The sequence below is a fragment of the Xenopus laevis genome, chromosome 2S, assembly GCF_017654675.1.
Source record: "Xenopus laevis strain J_2021 chromosome 2S, Xenopus_laevis_v10.1, whole genome shotgun sequence".
NCBI classification, from domain to species: domain Eukaryota; kingdom Metazoa; phylum Chordata; class Amphibia; order Anura; family Pipidae; genus Xenopus; species Xenopus laevis.
The window spans coordinates 35,243,500-35,261,401 of record NC_054374.1 but is presented as its reverse complement, the minus strand read 5'-3'; the positions used below and the strand labels follow the sequence as shown (position 1 = coordinate 35,261,401).

The window sequence follows — 17,902 nt, the reverse complement described above, 5'->3', positions numbered from 1 at the left end:
ATGTCAGAACAAGGACAATAGCTACTGAATGCTTTTCCAAGGGGAAAAGTTTGTGTATACTAGTGTTGGGCGAATTTGCGCCGTTTTGATTCGCTGAAACGGCAAAAAATTCGCAAAACGGCGCCGGCGTCTCGTTTTTGATGCCGACGCCCATTTTTGACGCCGGCTAATTTTTCCGGGCAAATTTTCGCGGCCGTTTCGTGAATTTATTCGCTGGCGGCGAATCGCGTGAATTCGCCGTGAATTCGCGCCTGGCGAATAAATTCGCCCATCACTAGTGAATACCTCAAAAAGGTTTTTAAACAATTACAAATTGAAGGCATATAGGGTGGGCAACACTGCCAAAGGATAAATTGGTCCTTTTTTAAGTTGGTTATACATGAGCCATAATGTACAGAAACTCCCCAACTGGCCCAGGGGCAGAACCAGTGCATACTATAGGAAAATCCCTACATGGTATGGCCGCCTCTCTATTCGTTCAGGCTAGCAAGTAGAGATGAGCGAATCTGTCCCATTTCGCTTCGCAAAAAAAATTTGCAAACTGCATTGAAGTCAATGGGTGACAAAATTCTTTTTATGGGTGATAATTTTTTACGTGCGTGACAATTTTTTCTCATTCCTAATGCATAAAAGCCAAAGAGTTTTTTTCTTGAGTCGACATTTTTGTCTCTACCAATTTTTTTGTTCAAATGCATTAAAGTCAATAGGCGTTTTTTTTTCTTATGGCGACAAATTTTGTCTTGGCAACTTTTTTGTCGTGAATCCATGCCTGGTGAAAAAATTCATCCACCACTACCAGCAACCCAAATGATCAGAACGGCAGTGAAGAGAAGTTGCAGTGTGTAAATTAAGGCTTGGTTTGCAACAGTATAAACAATAGTAGCTGAAGTACAAGATCATTGACTTGCCATAAAGATGGCTGTAATCCAATAAAGAATTTGGGCCCTGCTATTTTTGAAAAAAAGCAAGCAGACACAATTACAGAAACCATGTGCCAAAACTCACATTCTTAAACACAAGCACAAAAAAAGTCACATTAACGTCACTTCAACAATACTCTGCAAGGCAGTTAATGGATCTACACCACATACCTTACAATGTGTGGTTGTGAGATATGGGCTTAATTTTTTAGAAATACATTCCACTAAATCAATAATTATTAATAAAAACATTATTTGTGACATAATTTCTTTATTGGTGACACAATTAGCAGCTGTTTATTAAACATTTCTGAAAAATGCAAATGCTCTTAACAATACAGGAGAATGTCATGGACTTTTGCAACCCTACAATGTCTAGAAAAGGTTACAGTAAATGTTTATTTCAGCTACAGAAATAGTGGTAGCACTGAATAGTAGTGATGTGCGGGCCAACCAGATACCCGCGAGTTTACCCGTGGGTCGGGTGGGTTCTATATATAGAAAAGCAATAGCCATTAGTAGTAGAAGGGAACTACCCACTAGTAGTCTGCCTTCAATAAACTATACAGCTAATTCCAGTGCTTCCCCACCCCAGACATACAAAATGTATCTAATACCAATGGGGAACTGACAATATGTTCCTACTTCTTTCCTTTTCTCTTAACTCTCACTCCTAGGGGCAAATTCTCTAACTTGTGAAAATTCGCCCGCTACGGCTTCCCACACATCGCTACATTTCGCCAGACGAAAATTTGCTCAGACAACACTAATTTACAAAAATGCAAAGTTGCGTCCAGGGCGCCGAACACTGGCGAAGTTTCAATAGCGTTATGTCGGTTATCAAATCGAAGATGCGCTAGCATTCAATTATGCCTAGCTCAACTTCGTTAGAGGTCTTCGCTCAGGCTAATTTGCATATGGCGAGAAATTATAAAGTTTAATGGACGTATATATTGCAGCAAATACATTACATTACATAAGCCCAGGAAACCTTAATAAAGAACATAGAGTTGTTAAATTGCCCCACACATGAGCCCAGTGTATAGTTTGTGTTCCATATGTTAGAAAATGTATGGGGGAACCCCGTTACCCAAAAAACATTTTAAGGATTTTTGCAGGCTATCACTCTGAAAAAAGGAAAAGATGCCAGCGTTTTTTGGGACTTAGAAAATGTTTCCACTAAAAATTAGCTGGCAAAGGCAAGTCTGGAGAAAGAGGTAACGTTCAGTAAAATCTGCATCTTAGTGAATTTGCTGAGTTACGTCAAATCGAATGATCGCTAGCATCTGTCTCTTTCGCTAGCAAAGTTACGCCTGCGGCTATTAATAAATCTGCAAAGTGCCTGAATTACATCCAACTGGCAAATTTTCACTTCGCCCTTTAGCAAATCTGCCCCCTAGTTCCTACCTTATCACCACCCCAAATTTTTCTAGATTGACCATGCTGGTCTGCTTTGCAGATTTGTTCAAAGGATATAAAATGTGTAAATGCAAATACAAGACATTTGCTGACTTTGAATAAACATCTGCCGTGCCCTTTTTATTTGCACAATTCCACAGGCTTCATAAATGAAGCCTAAGAACTCAAGAGACATTTTGCTAACAGTAACCTACCGTATATACTCGAGTATAAGCCGTCCCGAGTATAAGCCGAGGTACCTAATTTTACCTCCAAAAACTGGGAAAGCTTATTGACTCGAGTATAAGCCTAGGGTAAGAAATGCAGCAGCTTCTGGAAAGTTTCAATCAAAAAATTGAGGGTTTCTGTTCCCATTGGAGGTGCCGGCGTCTCATTTTTGGATGCCGGCGACCATTCTTGGATGCTGGCAAATATTCTTGGAGACTATTCTTGGACACTGGTGACTATTCTTGGACGCTGGCGACTATTCTTAGGTGCCGGCGACTATTCTTAGACGCTGGCGACTATTCCTAGATGCCGGCGACCGTTTTTGAGCTTGACCCGAGTATAAGCCGAGGTAGAGTTTTTCAGCATATTTTGGGGGCTGAAAAACTCGGCTTATACTCGAGTATATACGGTCATACTAACAAATCATTGGTTATGAATGCGTCATATGAAACTTTTAAAAGTCTTAATTGTTTGATCATAATGCCTACTTTATCATCAGCATTATACTTTTCTACAGCAAACAATAGAATGCAAGTTTGCATGTTTTTTGTTGTTGAAAAATAGATTTCTGGCACGAGTATGCACTTTATTAATGTAAGTGTAAGAAGAATTGTTGAACACTGTGTTTCATAATATTTATTTCTTCTTTAATTTTGACTTTTAGCCATATGTCTGTGCTGAGCTGATGATGAATAATTGTGAGTTCTAATGTGTTGTTCTTCACCTCTAGGACCCCTGTGCAAATTGGATCATACAAATAGTGTCAGAATGCCACCACAATTCACCGGAATGTGTAAATTAAAGTGAGTAACTAATGTGCTCATTATGTATATCATGGCTGGGAGGTATTTAGCTCTAATTAGATACACTGCATTATAAATGGTTGCAGGACTATAGATGAAAAGTGATATTTTTATACTTACACTTATACTTGTATGTATTATAGCATCATTTTCAAATAACAAACTTCTTGTGAAAAGAAAGGCTTGCATTTGAAATCACAATAAGCCCCATAAAAAGGTTCTTATATCTTATGAAATTTGTACATGCTTTGTACCATAAATGTAAAGGAGAAACATTTCTATATTAATCATGAGTTTCTATTGTTTCTTTTATGCATTTAAATAACCTAGAACCTATCTGGCTGTTAGGGTCAGTGACACCAGATGAAGTCAGATATATTGTGCTGTTATTATTAGCTAAATATAATTTGGTTCAGTTTACACAGGCACACTTTAACTCCTTTTTCAACATGAGTGCAATGAATGGGCTTTCACAGAGCATACTTTTTGCCTATTGGGTTAATCCTAAAAAATATGTGTTTTTTGCTGTTCCTTGAGCTAAACAGGGAAAACAGAGACACTGAAGATACTCCATGTTTGGTTCATGTGAGGAAGATAATTGGATTACCAGTACTCAGATAAACCCCCTGCATAATGGAGGTATGTTTTAGACCAAAACAGTGACGAAAGGAGGGGTTTGCTTACTGATAATCTAATTATCGAATAGCTGCAGTTTACGTATTTGCTCTGTGCAGCTCAACAAACTACAAAAAACATAGAACAATAAATATTGACAATTAATATGTTCAGCACAAGCCCAATTCATTGCATTTGTTGAACAAAGTGAATACTGTCTCTTTTAGAAAAACTACCAGCATCAAAATAAAAACATAAAGCAAATTGTCTTTGAAAAGCATTGTCTTAAACAGTGATCCCCAATCATTGGCTCTCAAGCAACATGTTGCTCACCAACCCTTTGGATGTGGCTCCCAGTTGAAAATTCAGCCCTTATTTGTTATCCTGTGGGACTCTTTGTATGGTCCTCATGGGTAAAATAATTTTGGGGAACTCTTGTCTTCAACAAAGAGTCAGATCAAAATGTGAGTTAAGGAAAGAAAACTCACATACTTTCTATTCAATACTATAAGATTATTAGAATCGTATTTATCAATGGTTGAGCTTTAGAGTTCACTTTTTGATAAATACGATTCTAAATATCAGTCTTAAAGCAAGATGTAAAAGTCAAAACTAAAACTTTTGCTAATGACCTCAATCTCCTTATAATTTATTCTCTTAAATCCTATTGAATTATGCTCTGTATTCTATGCTGTGGATTGTAAAATCCAATGTGGAAAATGCACAAAATCTGCCTAACCTAACCAATATTCTACTGTAAATTTGCTCACAATTGATTTACTGAATATAAACAAAAGGAAGACTAAATACCACCATTGCTAGAAAAATGGCAAGTAACAAAAAATAAATAAATAAATAAACAAATAACAATATAACAAATACAAACAATAACTAAAAACAGTGATAATGGTTTAATGGTATTCTAAGAATCCTGGTATCTACCCCATCATGTTTTTTTAAGAGCAGAGGAAAAATCATGGTTCCTGGAAGATTTCCCTTGATCAATAATTTTTTTCAGAAAATTCTCACCAACACTAACAACCATTAAGGTGGACTTTCCCACAAATAGTTTGCTAGAGATTCTGAGAAATGTTGTTATAGTAAAAAAAAAAAGATTATTATGAAATCATCAGATTATTCTATTCAAGGAATTCAGCAAATATATATCACAAGTTTCCTTGATAGTTAAACTATAAGTACCAAAACAATTTTAAATCATTAACGGAAAAAAATTATTACTTACTGATCTGATTGGTTGATGCACTGTAGAAGGCATTGACTGTGGTTGGATTTATAAACCATCTACATGGAAAAATAGTAAAGTCTTTTACTTCTGTTTCATGTGAATCCAGTAGTAAGAAAATCCACATAAAAAACATCTGCAATACTGATAGTTGTATTATTAGTATGTAAATTTATCTTGAAGTCACCCTAAAGCAGAAGGATATTTTTTTTTGTGTATGTGTACGGAACAGTACTGTTTAACTAAATTGTGTCTATCATATAAGCAGAAGCAGCCATAATGATTTTTTGCATTGTGGTAAAAAAATGTAGCCCTTAATGTAATCTATTGTATAAGGTATATAAGCCTGCCTTAGTAAAAAGAGCACAAGTACATCACCAAGCAAGAGACCTGCGGCACAACTGATGCCATTGATTAGGCGAACAGTATTTATTCAGCTCACAAACAAAGTGGCAATGTTTCGGGCCTCTACTGGGCCCTTTATCAAGCTTGACCTGACACCAATCCAGACCTGGAGCAGCACTCCATTGTTGGGAAAAGAGCACAAGTGCAGTTACTATCCCTACATTTTTCCCGCCGTCATTAACATATAAAACCACTTTCATTAAAGGTACTTGTGGTAAAAAGCACTCCTAGCACTTTTGTATTGTTGCGCTCAGTGCCACTCAGTTCTTCCTGCCTTATGTTCCAAATTGAGTGCTGCTGTGCCTGGAGCTATGGCCGCCTTCTTCCCGGCCAGTAACTCCATTCCCTGTTGAGTTGTGCCAAAAGAATGGGGCGCACACTTCACTTGCACGCCAAACCCCAGAAATGGTGCCAGCAAACACCAGAAATGACACCAGACAGACTTCAAAAGTTTTCTAAGCAATTGTGAGTAATTTTGGAGAATGGGACGCAATTGCGGTTGACATAGAGCATTCACGCAGTTGCAACTGCAATAACACTGAAATTCTGGGGAGAAAGAAAAAAATGGCCATTGTGCTCAAAATTGCACTTGTGGACATTCAGTACATGTGTCCTGATGTGTATAATAGCACCAACTTCTATTCATATAAGGCAGTGATCCCCAAACAGTGTCTTGTATGCAATATGTTGTTCACCAACTAGTTCAATGTTGCTCCCAGGGGCCTTAAATCGGATGATTATTTCTGAATTCCTTGTTTGGTGGCAGGTTTTGGTTGCATAAAAACCACGTGTACTGCCAAACAGAGCTTTGCGTAGCCTGCCAGTCAACATAGAGTCTACTAAATAGCCAATCATAGCTATGACTGGTTTGCAGAGCTCTTGTCTTATGGTTATCTGTTGCATTTTTTCAGCAACTTTGGACCAGATCCAATTCAGTAAGAAAAATGTTATCATTTGATAACTCATGGATGAGATTAAATTTGAGATGCAATGCAATTCAATTCAGGAAAACATATCACGTGAAAACTCAGTTGAAGACTTTGGGGGAAAAACTGGAAGTACTGATTAGGATAAAAGTTTTTTCTCCTCAAATTAAAGCTTGTCCATGTGTTTTCATGTGATAAACCATGAGATAACTTTTTCTCATTGAATTGGATCTGGTCCTTTATGTGAAAAATAATATTCTACCATGTTTTTTTTGGTGTGGTTTCATGACGAGACTGTGCTTATCATGAAAGTGGTTTGGTGGCTAAGGTAGGAAAGGTGACGTGCAAATAATTTGCTTTAAAAATAATGGGCCATCTTGTGGTTACTTTCATTTTCACTGCAGTTTGCAGCTCTACAACATGTGGATTACCTACAGTATATGACTAGTGTCAGATACCAGAGCTCTCATAAGTGCTTCTCAACAACATAATAAATGTTATAATAGGGGTATTATTTAAAATTTCACTTTGTAAAGAAATGAAACAGCCATTAGAGATGTCGCGAACTGTTCGCCGGCGAACTTGTTCGCGCGAACATCGGGTGTTCGCGCTCGCCGGAAGTTCGCGAACGTCGCGCGACGTTCGCCATTTTGGGTTCGCCATTGTTGGCGCTTTTTTTTGCCCTCTCACCCCAGACCAGCAGGTACATGGCAGCCAATCAGGAAGCTCTCCCCTGGACCACTCCCCTTCCCTATAAAAACCGAAGCCCTGCAGCGTTTTTTCACTCTGCCTGTGTGTGCTGAAGAGATAGTGTAGGGAGAGAGCTGCTGCCTGTTAGTGATTTCAGGGACAGTTGAAAGTTTGCTGGCTAGTAATCGTTTTGATACTGCTCTGTTATTGGAGGGACAGAAGTCTGCAGGGGTTTGAGGGACATTTAAGCTTAGGTAGCTTTGCTGGCTAGTAATCTACCTTCTACTGCAGTGCTCTGTATGTAGCTGCAGTGGGCAGCTGTCCTGCTTCTGATCTCATCTGCTGACTGCTGCAATAACAGTAGTCCTTGTAAGGACTGCTTTTATTTATTTTTTTGTTGTTTTACTACTACTACTACTACTACTACTATAAGAGCCCAGTGCTATTAGTCTAGCAGTGTTGGGGAGTGGGACTGGTGTGCTAATCTGCTGCTCCTAGTAGTTCAGCAGCACCAACTTTAATTTTTTTTTTTTAATATTCATTTTTTTTTATTTTACTTTTTTTTATTTTACTACCGCTGTAGTAGTGTATAAGTTGACCTTTTAGGCATTATTTGCCCTGTAGGCATTATTTGCACACTGTTTTCTTCAACCCGCCATCGAGCTGTGTGACCTTGTTCACATTCTGTCTAAATATCCATAATATTACCGTCTCCAGAAAAAACACCGGAGTCACTTTTTTCAAGCAGCCATAATATATTTTACGTAATCCGTATCCACCGCTGTAGTAGTGTATACGTTGGCCTTGTAGGCATTATTTGCACACTGTTTTCTTCAACCCGCCATCGAGCTGTGTGACCTTGTTCACATTCTGTCTAAATATCCATAATATTACCGTCTCCAGAAAAAACACCGGAGTCACTTTTTTCAAGCAGCCATAATATATTTTACGTAATCCATATCCACCGCTGTAGTAGTGTATACGTTGGCCTTGTAGGCATTATTTGCACACTGTTTTCTTCAACCCGCCATCGAGCTGTGTGACCTTGTTCCCATTCTGTCTAAATATCCATAATATTACCGTCTCCAGAAAAAACACCGGAGTCACTTTTTTCAAGCAGCATTCATATATTTTACGTAATCCGTATCCACCGCTGTAGTAGTGTATACGTTGGCCTTGTAGGCATTATTTGCACACTGTTTTCTTCAACCCGCCATCGAGCTGTGTGACCTTGTTCACATTCTGTCTAAATATCCATAATATTACCGTCTCCAGAAAAAACACCGGAGTCACTTTTTTCAAGCAGCCATAATATATTTTACGTAATCCGTATCCACCGCTGTAGTAGTGTATACGTTGGCCTTGTAGGCATTATTTGCACACTGTTTTCTTCAACCCGCCATCGAGCTGTGTGACCTTGTTCCCATTCTGTCTAAATATCCATAATATTACCGTCTCCAGAAAAAACACCGGAGTCACTTTTTTCAAGCAGCATTCATATATTTTACGTAATCCGTATCCACCGCTGTAGTAGTGTATACGTTGGCCTTGTAGGCATTATTTGCACACTGTTTTCTTCAACCCGCCATCGAGCTGTGTGACCTTGTTCACATTCTGTCTAAATATCCATAATATTACCGTCTCCAGAAAAAACACCGGAGTCACTTTTTTCAAGCAGCATTCATATATTTTACGTAATCCGTATCCACCGCTGTAGTAGTGTATACGTTGGCCTTGTAGGCATTATTTGCACACTGTTTTCTTCAACCCGCCATCGAGCTGTGTGACCTTGTTCACATTCTGTCTAAATATCCATAATATTACCGTCTCCAGAAAAAACACCGGAGTCACTTTTTTCAAGCAGCATTCATATATTTTACGTAATCCGTATCCACCGCTGTAGTAGTGTATACGTTGGCCTTGTAGGCATTATTTGCACACTGTTTTCTTCAACCCGCCATCGAGCTGTGTGACCTTGTTCACATTCTGTCTAAATATCCATAATATTACCGTCTCCAGAAAAAACACCGGAGTCACTTTTTTCAAGCAGCCATAATATATTTTACGTAATCCGTATCCACCGCTGTAGTAGTGTATACGTTGACCTTGTAGGCATTATTTGCACACTGTTTTCTTCAACCCGCCATCGAGCTGTGTGACCTTGTTCACATTTTGTCTAAATATTGATAATATTATCGTCTCTAGAAAAACCACTTGAGTTACTTTTTTCAAGCAGCATTCATATATTTTACGTAATCCGTATCCACCGCTGTAGTAGTGTATACGTTGACCTTGTAGGCATTATTTGCACACTGTTTTCTTCAACCCGCCATCGAGCTGTGTGAGCTTGTTCACATTTTGTCTAAATATCCATAATATTACCGTCTCCAGAAAAAAACACCGGAGTCACTTTTTTCAAGCAGCCATTCAATATATTTTACGTAATCCGTATCCACCGCTGTAGTAGTGTATACGTTGACCTTGTAGGCATTATTTGCACACTGTTTTCTTCAACCCGCCATCGAGCTGTGTGACCTTGTTCACATTCTGTCTAAATATTCGATAATATTATCCGTCTCAGAGAAAAACACCGGAGTCACTTTTTTTCAAGCAGCCATAATATATTTTACGTAATCCGTATCCACCGCTGTAGTAGTGTATACGTTGCCTTGTAGGCATTATTTGCACACTGTTTTCTTCAACCCGCCATCGAGCTGTGTGACCTTGTTCACATTTCTGTCTAAATATCCATAATATTACCGTCTCAGAAAAACACGAGTACTTTTTTCAAGCAGCATTCATATATTTTACGTAATCCGTATCCACCGCTGTAGTAGTGTATACGTTGGCCTTGTAGGCATTATTTGCACACTGTTTTCTTCAACCCGCCATCGAGCTGTGTGACCTTGTTCACATTCTGTCTAAATATTCATAATATTACGTCTCAGAAAAAACACTGGAGTCACTTTTTTCAAGCAGCATTCATATATTTTACGTAATCCGTATCCACCGCTGTAGTAGTGTATACGTTGGCCTTGTAGGCATTATTTGCACACTGTTTTCTTCAACCCGCCATCGAGCTGTGTGACCTTGTTCACATTCTGTCTAAATATCCATAATATTACCGTCTCCAGAAAAAACACCGGAGTCACTTTTTTCAAGCAGCCATAATATATTTTACGTAATCCGTATCCACGCTGTAGTAGTGTATACGTTGGCCTTGTAGGCATTATTTGCACACTGTTTTCTTCAACCCGCCATCGAGCTGTGTGACCTTGTTCCCATTCTGTCTAAATATCCATAATATTACCGTCTCCAGAAAAAACACCGGAGTCACTTTTTTCAAGCAGCATTCATATATTTTACGTAATCCGTATCCACCGCTGTAGTAGTGTATACGTTGGCCTTGTAGGCATTATTTGCACACTGTTTTCTTCAACCCGCCATCGAGCTGTGTGACCTTGTTCACATTCTGTCTAAATATCCATAATATTACCGTCTCCAGAAAAAACACCGGAGTCACTTTTTTCAAGCAGCCATAATATATTTTACGTAATCCGTATCCACCGCTGTAGTAGTGTATACGTTGGCCTTGTAGGCATTATTTGCACACTGTTTTCTTCAACCCGCCATCGAGCTGTGTGACCTTGTTCACATTCTGTCTAAATATCCATAATATTACCGTCTCCAGAAAAAACACCGGAGTCACTTTTTTCAAGCAGCCATAATATATTTTACGTAATCCGTATCCACCGCTGTAGTAGTGTATACGTTGACCTTGTAGGCATTATTTGCACACTGTTTTCTTCAACCCGCCATCGAGCTGTGTGGACCTTGTTCACATTTTGTCTAAATATTGATAATATTATCGTCTCTAGAAAAACCACTTGAGTTACTTTTTTTCAAGCAGCATTCATATATTTTACGTAATCCGTATCCACCGCTGTAGTAGTGTATACGTTGACCTTGTAGGCATTATTTGCACACTGTTTTCTTCAACCCGCCATCGAGCTGTGTGAGCTTGTTCACATTTTGTCTAAATATTGATAATATTATCGTCTCTAGAAAAACCACTTGAGTTACTTTTTTTCAAGCAGCATTCATATATTTTACGTAATCCGTATCCACCGCTGTAGTAGTGTATACGTTGACCTTGTAGGCATTATTTGCACACTGTTTTCTTCAACCCGCCATCGAGCTGTGTGACCTTGTTCACATTTTGTCTAAATATTGATAATATTATCGTCTCTAGAAAAACCACTTGAGTTACTTTTTTTCAAGCAGCATTCATATATTTTACGTAATCCGTATCCACCGCTGTAGTAGTGTATACGTTGACTTTGTAGGCATTATTTGCACAGTGTTTTCTTCAACCCGCCATCTAGCTGTGTGTATTATCGTTTCCAGAAAAACCAACTGAGTTTTTGTTGTTGTTGTTGTTTTTTTAAAAATAATGCCAGGCAAAGGCAGGCCGCCACGCAGAGGCCGTGCTAGGGGCCGTGCTGCTATGCAATCCTGTGGCCCTAGCAAATTGCCCAGTTTTAAAAAGCCAATGACCCTGAACTCCCAAAATGCTGAAGAGGTAGTTGACTGGCTTACACAGCACACCCCATCCTCTACCGTTTCTAACTTTACCACAACATCCTCCTCATCCTCCACTGCTATGGCCACCCCACGTAACACTTCCTCCACCACCGGTGCCCCTTCTTCACTGGGGTCAGAGGAGTTATTTTCCCATGAGTTTCTTGAACTGAGTAATGCGCAACCATTATTGCCAGAAGAAGATGAAGGAGATGAGGACCTTACACCAGATTTAATTCTGGCAGAGAACACGATAGAGATGGACATAATGAGTGATGAGGAGGAGGTCCCCGCTGCTGCTTCCTTCTGTGATGTGTCAGAAGAAATTGATGCATCTGAGGAGAATGATGATGAGGAGATTGATGTTTTGTGGGTGCCTAGTAGAAGAGAGCAAGAGGAGGGTAGTTCAGATGGAGAGACGGAGAGTCAGAGAGGCAGTAGGAGAATAAGACTTAGAAGAAGCAGGGAGGACAGCCCGCAGGGATCAGTAGGGCAACAACATGTATCGGCACCTGTGTTCAGCCGGCCAACGCACCCGCCATTGCCGCCAATACCGCCAACTCCGCCAACTTCTACTGTTACCGCCAGATCGCACACTTCCAAAAAGTCAGCAGTGTGGGATTTTTTTAATGTGTGTGCCTCTGACAAAAGCATTGTAATTTGCAATGAGTGCAGTCAGAAACTGAGCCTTGGTAAGCCCAACAGCCACATAGGTACAACTTCTATGCGAAGGCACATGAGCGGCAAGCACAAAGCACTTTGGGAGCAACACCTCAAAGGCAACAGGCAAACTAAAAGCCACACTCCTTCTGGTCCAGCATCTTACTGCTCTACCTCTGCTCTCCTTGACCCGTCTGAACCACCCTCCACTCCGCCTTCCACCTTGACCACCTGTTCCCATTCCCAGTCATCTGCCACCAGCCAAGTTTCTGTGAAGGCCATGTTTGAGCGTAAGAAGCCAATGTCTGACTGTCACCCCCTTGCCCGGCGTCTGACAGCTGGCTTGTCTGCACTCTTAGCCCGCCAGCTTTTACCATACCAGCTGGTGGACTCTGAGGCCTTCCGCAAATTTGTAGCAATTGGGACACCGCAGTGGAAGGTACCCAGCCGCAATTTTTTTCTAAAAAGGGAATACCACACCTGTACCAACATGTGCAGAGCCAAGTTACCGCATCTCTGTCACTTAGTGTTGGGCCAAAGGTCCATATGACTACTGACGCATGGTCCTCCAAGCATGGTCAGGGCAGGTATGTCACCTACACTGCCCACTGGGTGAACTTGGTAATGGCTGGGAAGCAGGGAATGGGTAGCTCAACAACAACAGTGGAGTTGGTGTCACCGCCACGGATTGCACGCGGTTCTGCCACCACCTCTACTCCTCCATCGCTCTCTACCTCGTCTTCTTCTTCTTCTTACTCTGCTGCTGGGTCCTCCTTCTCCTCCTCCACACCTGTGCACCCCCAGCTCCCCCTAGGCTATTCGACGTGCCAGGTACGCCGTTGTCACGCTGTCTTGGGGATGACGTGCCTGGAAAGCAAAAACCATACCGGATCTGTACTCCTGTCATCTCTGCAGTCACAGGCCGATCGGTGGCTGACCCCACACCAACTGCAGATCGGAAAAGTGGTGTGTGACAATGGAAGCAATCTGTTGGCAGCGTTGAGACTAGGCAATTTAACACATGTGCCCTGCATGGCACATGTGTTAAATTTAATAGTCCAACGTTTTGTCTCCAAGTACCCAGGATTCCAGGACGTTCTCACCCAGTCCAGAAAGGTGTCGGCCCATTTCAGACGTTCCTACACAGCCATGGCACGCCTTGCTGACATTCAGCAGCGCTACAACATGCCAGTCAGGCGTTTGATTTCTGACAGCCAGACTCGCTGGAATTCAACGCTCCTTATGTTGGAACGTCTGCTGCAACAACAAAGGGCCGTCAACGAGTACCTTTTTGAACTGGGTGGTAGGACTGGATCTGCACAGCTGGGGATTTTTTTCCCCCGTTACTGGGTGCTTATGCGCGATGCCTGCAGGCTCATGCGACCTTTTGAAGAGGTGACAAATATGGTCAGTCGCACCGAAGGCACCATCAGCGACCTAATACCCTTCGCTTTATTCCTGGAGCGTGCCGTGCGACGAGTGACAGATGAGGCTGTAGACCAGCGTGACGAGGAGCTGGAAGCGCACGATTTCTGGTCGGAATCACCAGAACGAACCCAGGCACATGCTGCAACGCAGGGAGAGGTGCCAGAAGTGGAGTCAGAGGAGGAAGGTGGCTTTGTGGAGGAGGAGGAGGAGGACCAACAGGAGCAGGCTTCCCAGGGGGCTAGTGGTGACCTTTTGGGGACCCCTGGTCTTGTACGTGGCTGGGGGGAGGAGACCGTGGATGATGCAGTCCTTGATAATGAGGAAGCGGAGATGGATAGCTCTGCATCCAACCTTGTGAGAATGGGGTCTTTCATGCTGTCATGCCTGTTGAAGGACCCCCGTATCAAGAGGCTTAAGGAGAAGGACCTGTACTGGGTCGCAACGCTACTAGACCCTCGGTACAAGCATAAAGTGTCAGAAATGTTACCAACATACCACAAGTCCGAAAAGATGCGGCATTTACAAACCAGCCTGCAAAACATGTTGTACAATGCTTTTAAGGGTGATGTCACTTCAGGAACTCATCAACATTCCAGGGGCAGAGGTGCCAGTAATCCTGCCACGAGCACACCTGCAAGGACAAAGCCCTTTGGCCAGTCTGTAACGTCAGACATGCAAATGTTTTTCTGTCCAAGGCAGCGCCACAACCCTTCTGGATCCACCCTCAAAGAACGCCTCGACCGGCAGGTAGCGGACTACCTGGCATTAACTGCAGATATCGACACTCTGAGGAGCGATGAACCCCTGGACTACTGGGTGCGCAGGCTTGATCTGTGGCCAGAGCTGTCACAATTTGCCATGAACCTCTTGTCTTGCCCAGCCTCAAGTGTGCTCTCAGAAAGGACCTTCAGTGCAGCAGGAGGGATTGTAACTGAGAAGAGAACTCGCCTAGGTCACAAAAGTGTCGATTACCTGACCTTTATTAAAATGAATGAGGGGTGGATCTCGGAGGGTTACTGCACGCCGGAAGACTTGTTCTGACTTCTATGCAGCTGTCCTTCTCTTCAAGCCTCATGACTCCACACACAGCTGTCCTTTAGCGTCCTCCTCCTCCCTCCGCCACCGTTACAAACTAGGGTGCAAACCCTACTGGTTTAATTTTTTCTGGCCTCTGTGCTTCAGTGGCTGCGACCAAAAAAATGCCTATTTTCTGCATTTATATGACATAATTTTTCTGGCCTCTGTGCTTCAGTGGCTGCAACCAAAAAAATTTATATTTTCAGCATTTATATGGCATAATTTTTCTGTCAACTGTGCTTCAGTGGCTGCGACCAAAAAAATGCATATTTTCTGCATTTATATGGCATAATTTTTCTGGCCTCTGTGCTTCAGTGGCTGCAACCAAAAAATTTATATTTTCAGCATTTATATGGCATAATTTTTCTGGCAACTGTGCTTCAGTGGCTGCGACCAAAAAAATGACTATTTTCAGCATTTATATGGCATATTTTTTCTGGCCTCTGTGCTTCAGTGGCTGTGGCCAAAAAAACTGGGCAAACAATGCCTACAAGGTCAACGACGTTGACCTTGTAGGCATTGTTTGCCCAGTTTTTTGGCCACAGCCACTGAAGCACAGAGGCCAGAAAAAATATGCCATATAAATGCTGAAAATAGTCATTTTTTGCCATACGTTGACTCAACGTATATGGCAAAAAATGACTATTTTCAGCATTTATGTGGCATATTTTTTCTGGCAACTGTGCTTCAGTGGCTGCAACCAAAAAAACTGGGCAAACAATGTCTACAAGGTCAACGTATGGCGAAAAATTACTATTTTCAGCATTTATATGGCATATTTTTTCTGGCAACTGTGCTTCAGTGGCTGCGTCCAAAAAAACTGGGCAAACAATGTCTACAAGGTCAACGTATGGCGAAAAATGACTATTTTCAGCATTTATATGGCATATTTTTTCTGGCAACTGTGCTTCAGTGGCTGCGTCCAAAAAAACTGGGCAAACAATGCCTACAAGGTCAACGTATGGCAGTTGTTTAAAGAGAACAGTAGATTACTAGCCAGCAAAGCTACCTAAGCTAAAATGTCCCTCAAATCCCTGCAGACTTCTGTCCCTCCAATACAGAGCAGTATCAAGCAGATTACTAGCCAGCAAACTTACTATCATCTGTCCCTGAAATCACTAACAGCTCTCCCCCTACACTATCTCTTCCAAGCACACACAGGCAGATTTTTCAGATACATTTTTGCCCTTGATCCCCCTCTGGCATGCCACTGTCCAGGTCGTTGCACCCTTTAAACAACTTTAAAATCATTTTTCTGGCCAGAAATGTCTTTTCTAGATGTTAAAGTTCGCCTTCCCATTGAAGTCTATGGGGTTCGCGAACCGCTCGCATTTTTGCGCAAGTTCGCGAATATGTTCGCGAACTTTTTTTCCGACGTTCGCTACATCCCTAACAGCCATGTACAAATTAAAAAGTCAATACAAATTCTTATTGAACTTACTCCTTTTTAGGGACTTTTCTCCTCAGCCAATGGAAATCAGATTGAGATATAAAATGCAGAGTCTGTAGGACATTCCCAAAATAGTCTGACTCTGAGAATTTCAACTACAAGGCAATAGAAAAAATGGATCATCTTCATTATCATCATTAAATCATCATCATCATATCATCATAATAATCTTCATCATCATCACATCATCATCATCATTAACATCAACATTATCAGATCATCATAATCATCATACCATGATCATATCATCATCATCCTGGTGCTCACCAGGTTCTGTGTTCTTTGGTTTGATATCTCAATAAGTTTCTGAGAGCACAGCGAGTGTGGGAGCTGCTAAGCAAGTATTGCATGTGAATTAAGTGTTTAGCAGCATTAAAAATCTTAAGGCATTGGTGTTTGCCGTGCATGCTGGGAGTGCTGGGTGCAAGGAGGGAGTAAGTGCAAATAACGTACTGCTGTGTGTTTTTGAGTGTTACCTGACTGAGATAAACAGCTTTTTATTTTCTCTGTGTGTTAAGTAAGCTGGTGTATACATTCAGTGCATTTTATGTCTGTTCTGTCTGGGGTATTGCTTCTAAATGGGCACACTATTCAAAGTTAACAAGGGTTTTTTTTACTACTGGTGGTAAACAGCATATTTTTTTCTCTTTCCCTCTGCCTGCTGATTAAGAGTGAGTTATTACTCAGGTACATTCATCAGAGCACCCTGGAGGCAGTCTCTCTAATACTGGCGAGTGGCTTTTTGCCGCCTCTGGTAACTTGGGGGCTGCTGCCATCCAGAGGCGAGTTTCTTTACTCGCTTCATGGTAGCAGTGCCCCTGTCCATTTATACCCTAAAGAGACTTCACTAGGCAGTCCTTGTAAATAATAAACTTTGTTATAGGAAGCATTGCCAAGTTAGCAGCTTCAAGGGCAAATAAGCTCATGTGCTGTATTAAAAGGGGCATGGATTTGTTGTAGGAGGGGGTTGTACTTCCACTGTACAAACAATGGTAAGGCCCCATCTGGAATAAGCCTTTCAGTTTTGGTCTCCAGCACTCAAACAGGACATTTCTTAAAATTAGAGAGGGTCCAGAGAATAACAACTGAAATTTTGAGTTTTCTCCAAAAGTAATAATAACCAAAAGTGATTTAAAATTCAAAAGCATTTATTAGGACATACAGTCATACAGGTAAAGAGCTAAAGTGTCAGCAAACTTCAGGTGTGGCTGGGTGGCATGCCACAATAGGCCTGGGCCTTTCTGGCTTTACCACAAATCCGGGCCTGGTAGCACCCAAGGAGGCAGCAGCAGCAGCACCCAAGGATGCAACACTGCTACCTCCTCAGGCTGAGGGTACATAGACTGGGGAGCCTTACCAGGACCAGGTTGAATTGTCAATGGAATAAGACTACTACAGGAGGTGTAGAACATTCTCCTCACTCTGAGGGTAAGCAACTTTCATATTTTGGTATTACTTTTCCTTTAATGGCTTTCATC

The 17,902-nt window shown here is 41.5% G+C and overlaps 1 protein-coding gene across 2 annotated transcripts in view; it reads right to left on the bottom strand.

Moving 5' to 3' along the window:
• The window catches only part of phex.S (phosphate regulating endopeptidase homolog X-linked S homeolog), a 125,652-nt gene that overhangs the window by 14,160 nt on the left and 93,590 nt on the right, over window positions 1–17,902 (bottom strand). For both annotated transcript variants that reach the window (XR_005965763.1, XM_018249081.2), the window contains exons 14-15: window positions 16,416–16,519; window positions 5,208–5,266 (exon numbers count right to left, since the gene is read on the bottom strand). Coding sequence is in view for 1 of the 2 variants with exons in the window: in XM_018249081.2 (XP_018104570.1) it covers window positions 5,208–5,266; window positions 16,416–16,519 (163 nt within the window). In the remaining variant the exon portion in view is untranslated. The remainder of the gene's footprint in view (window positions 1–5,207; window positions 5,267–16,415; window positions 16,520–17,902) is intronic.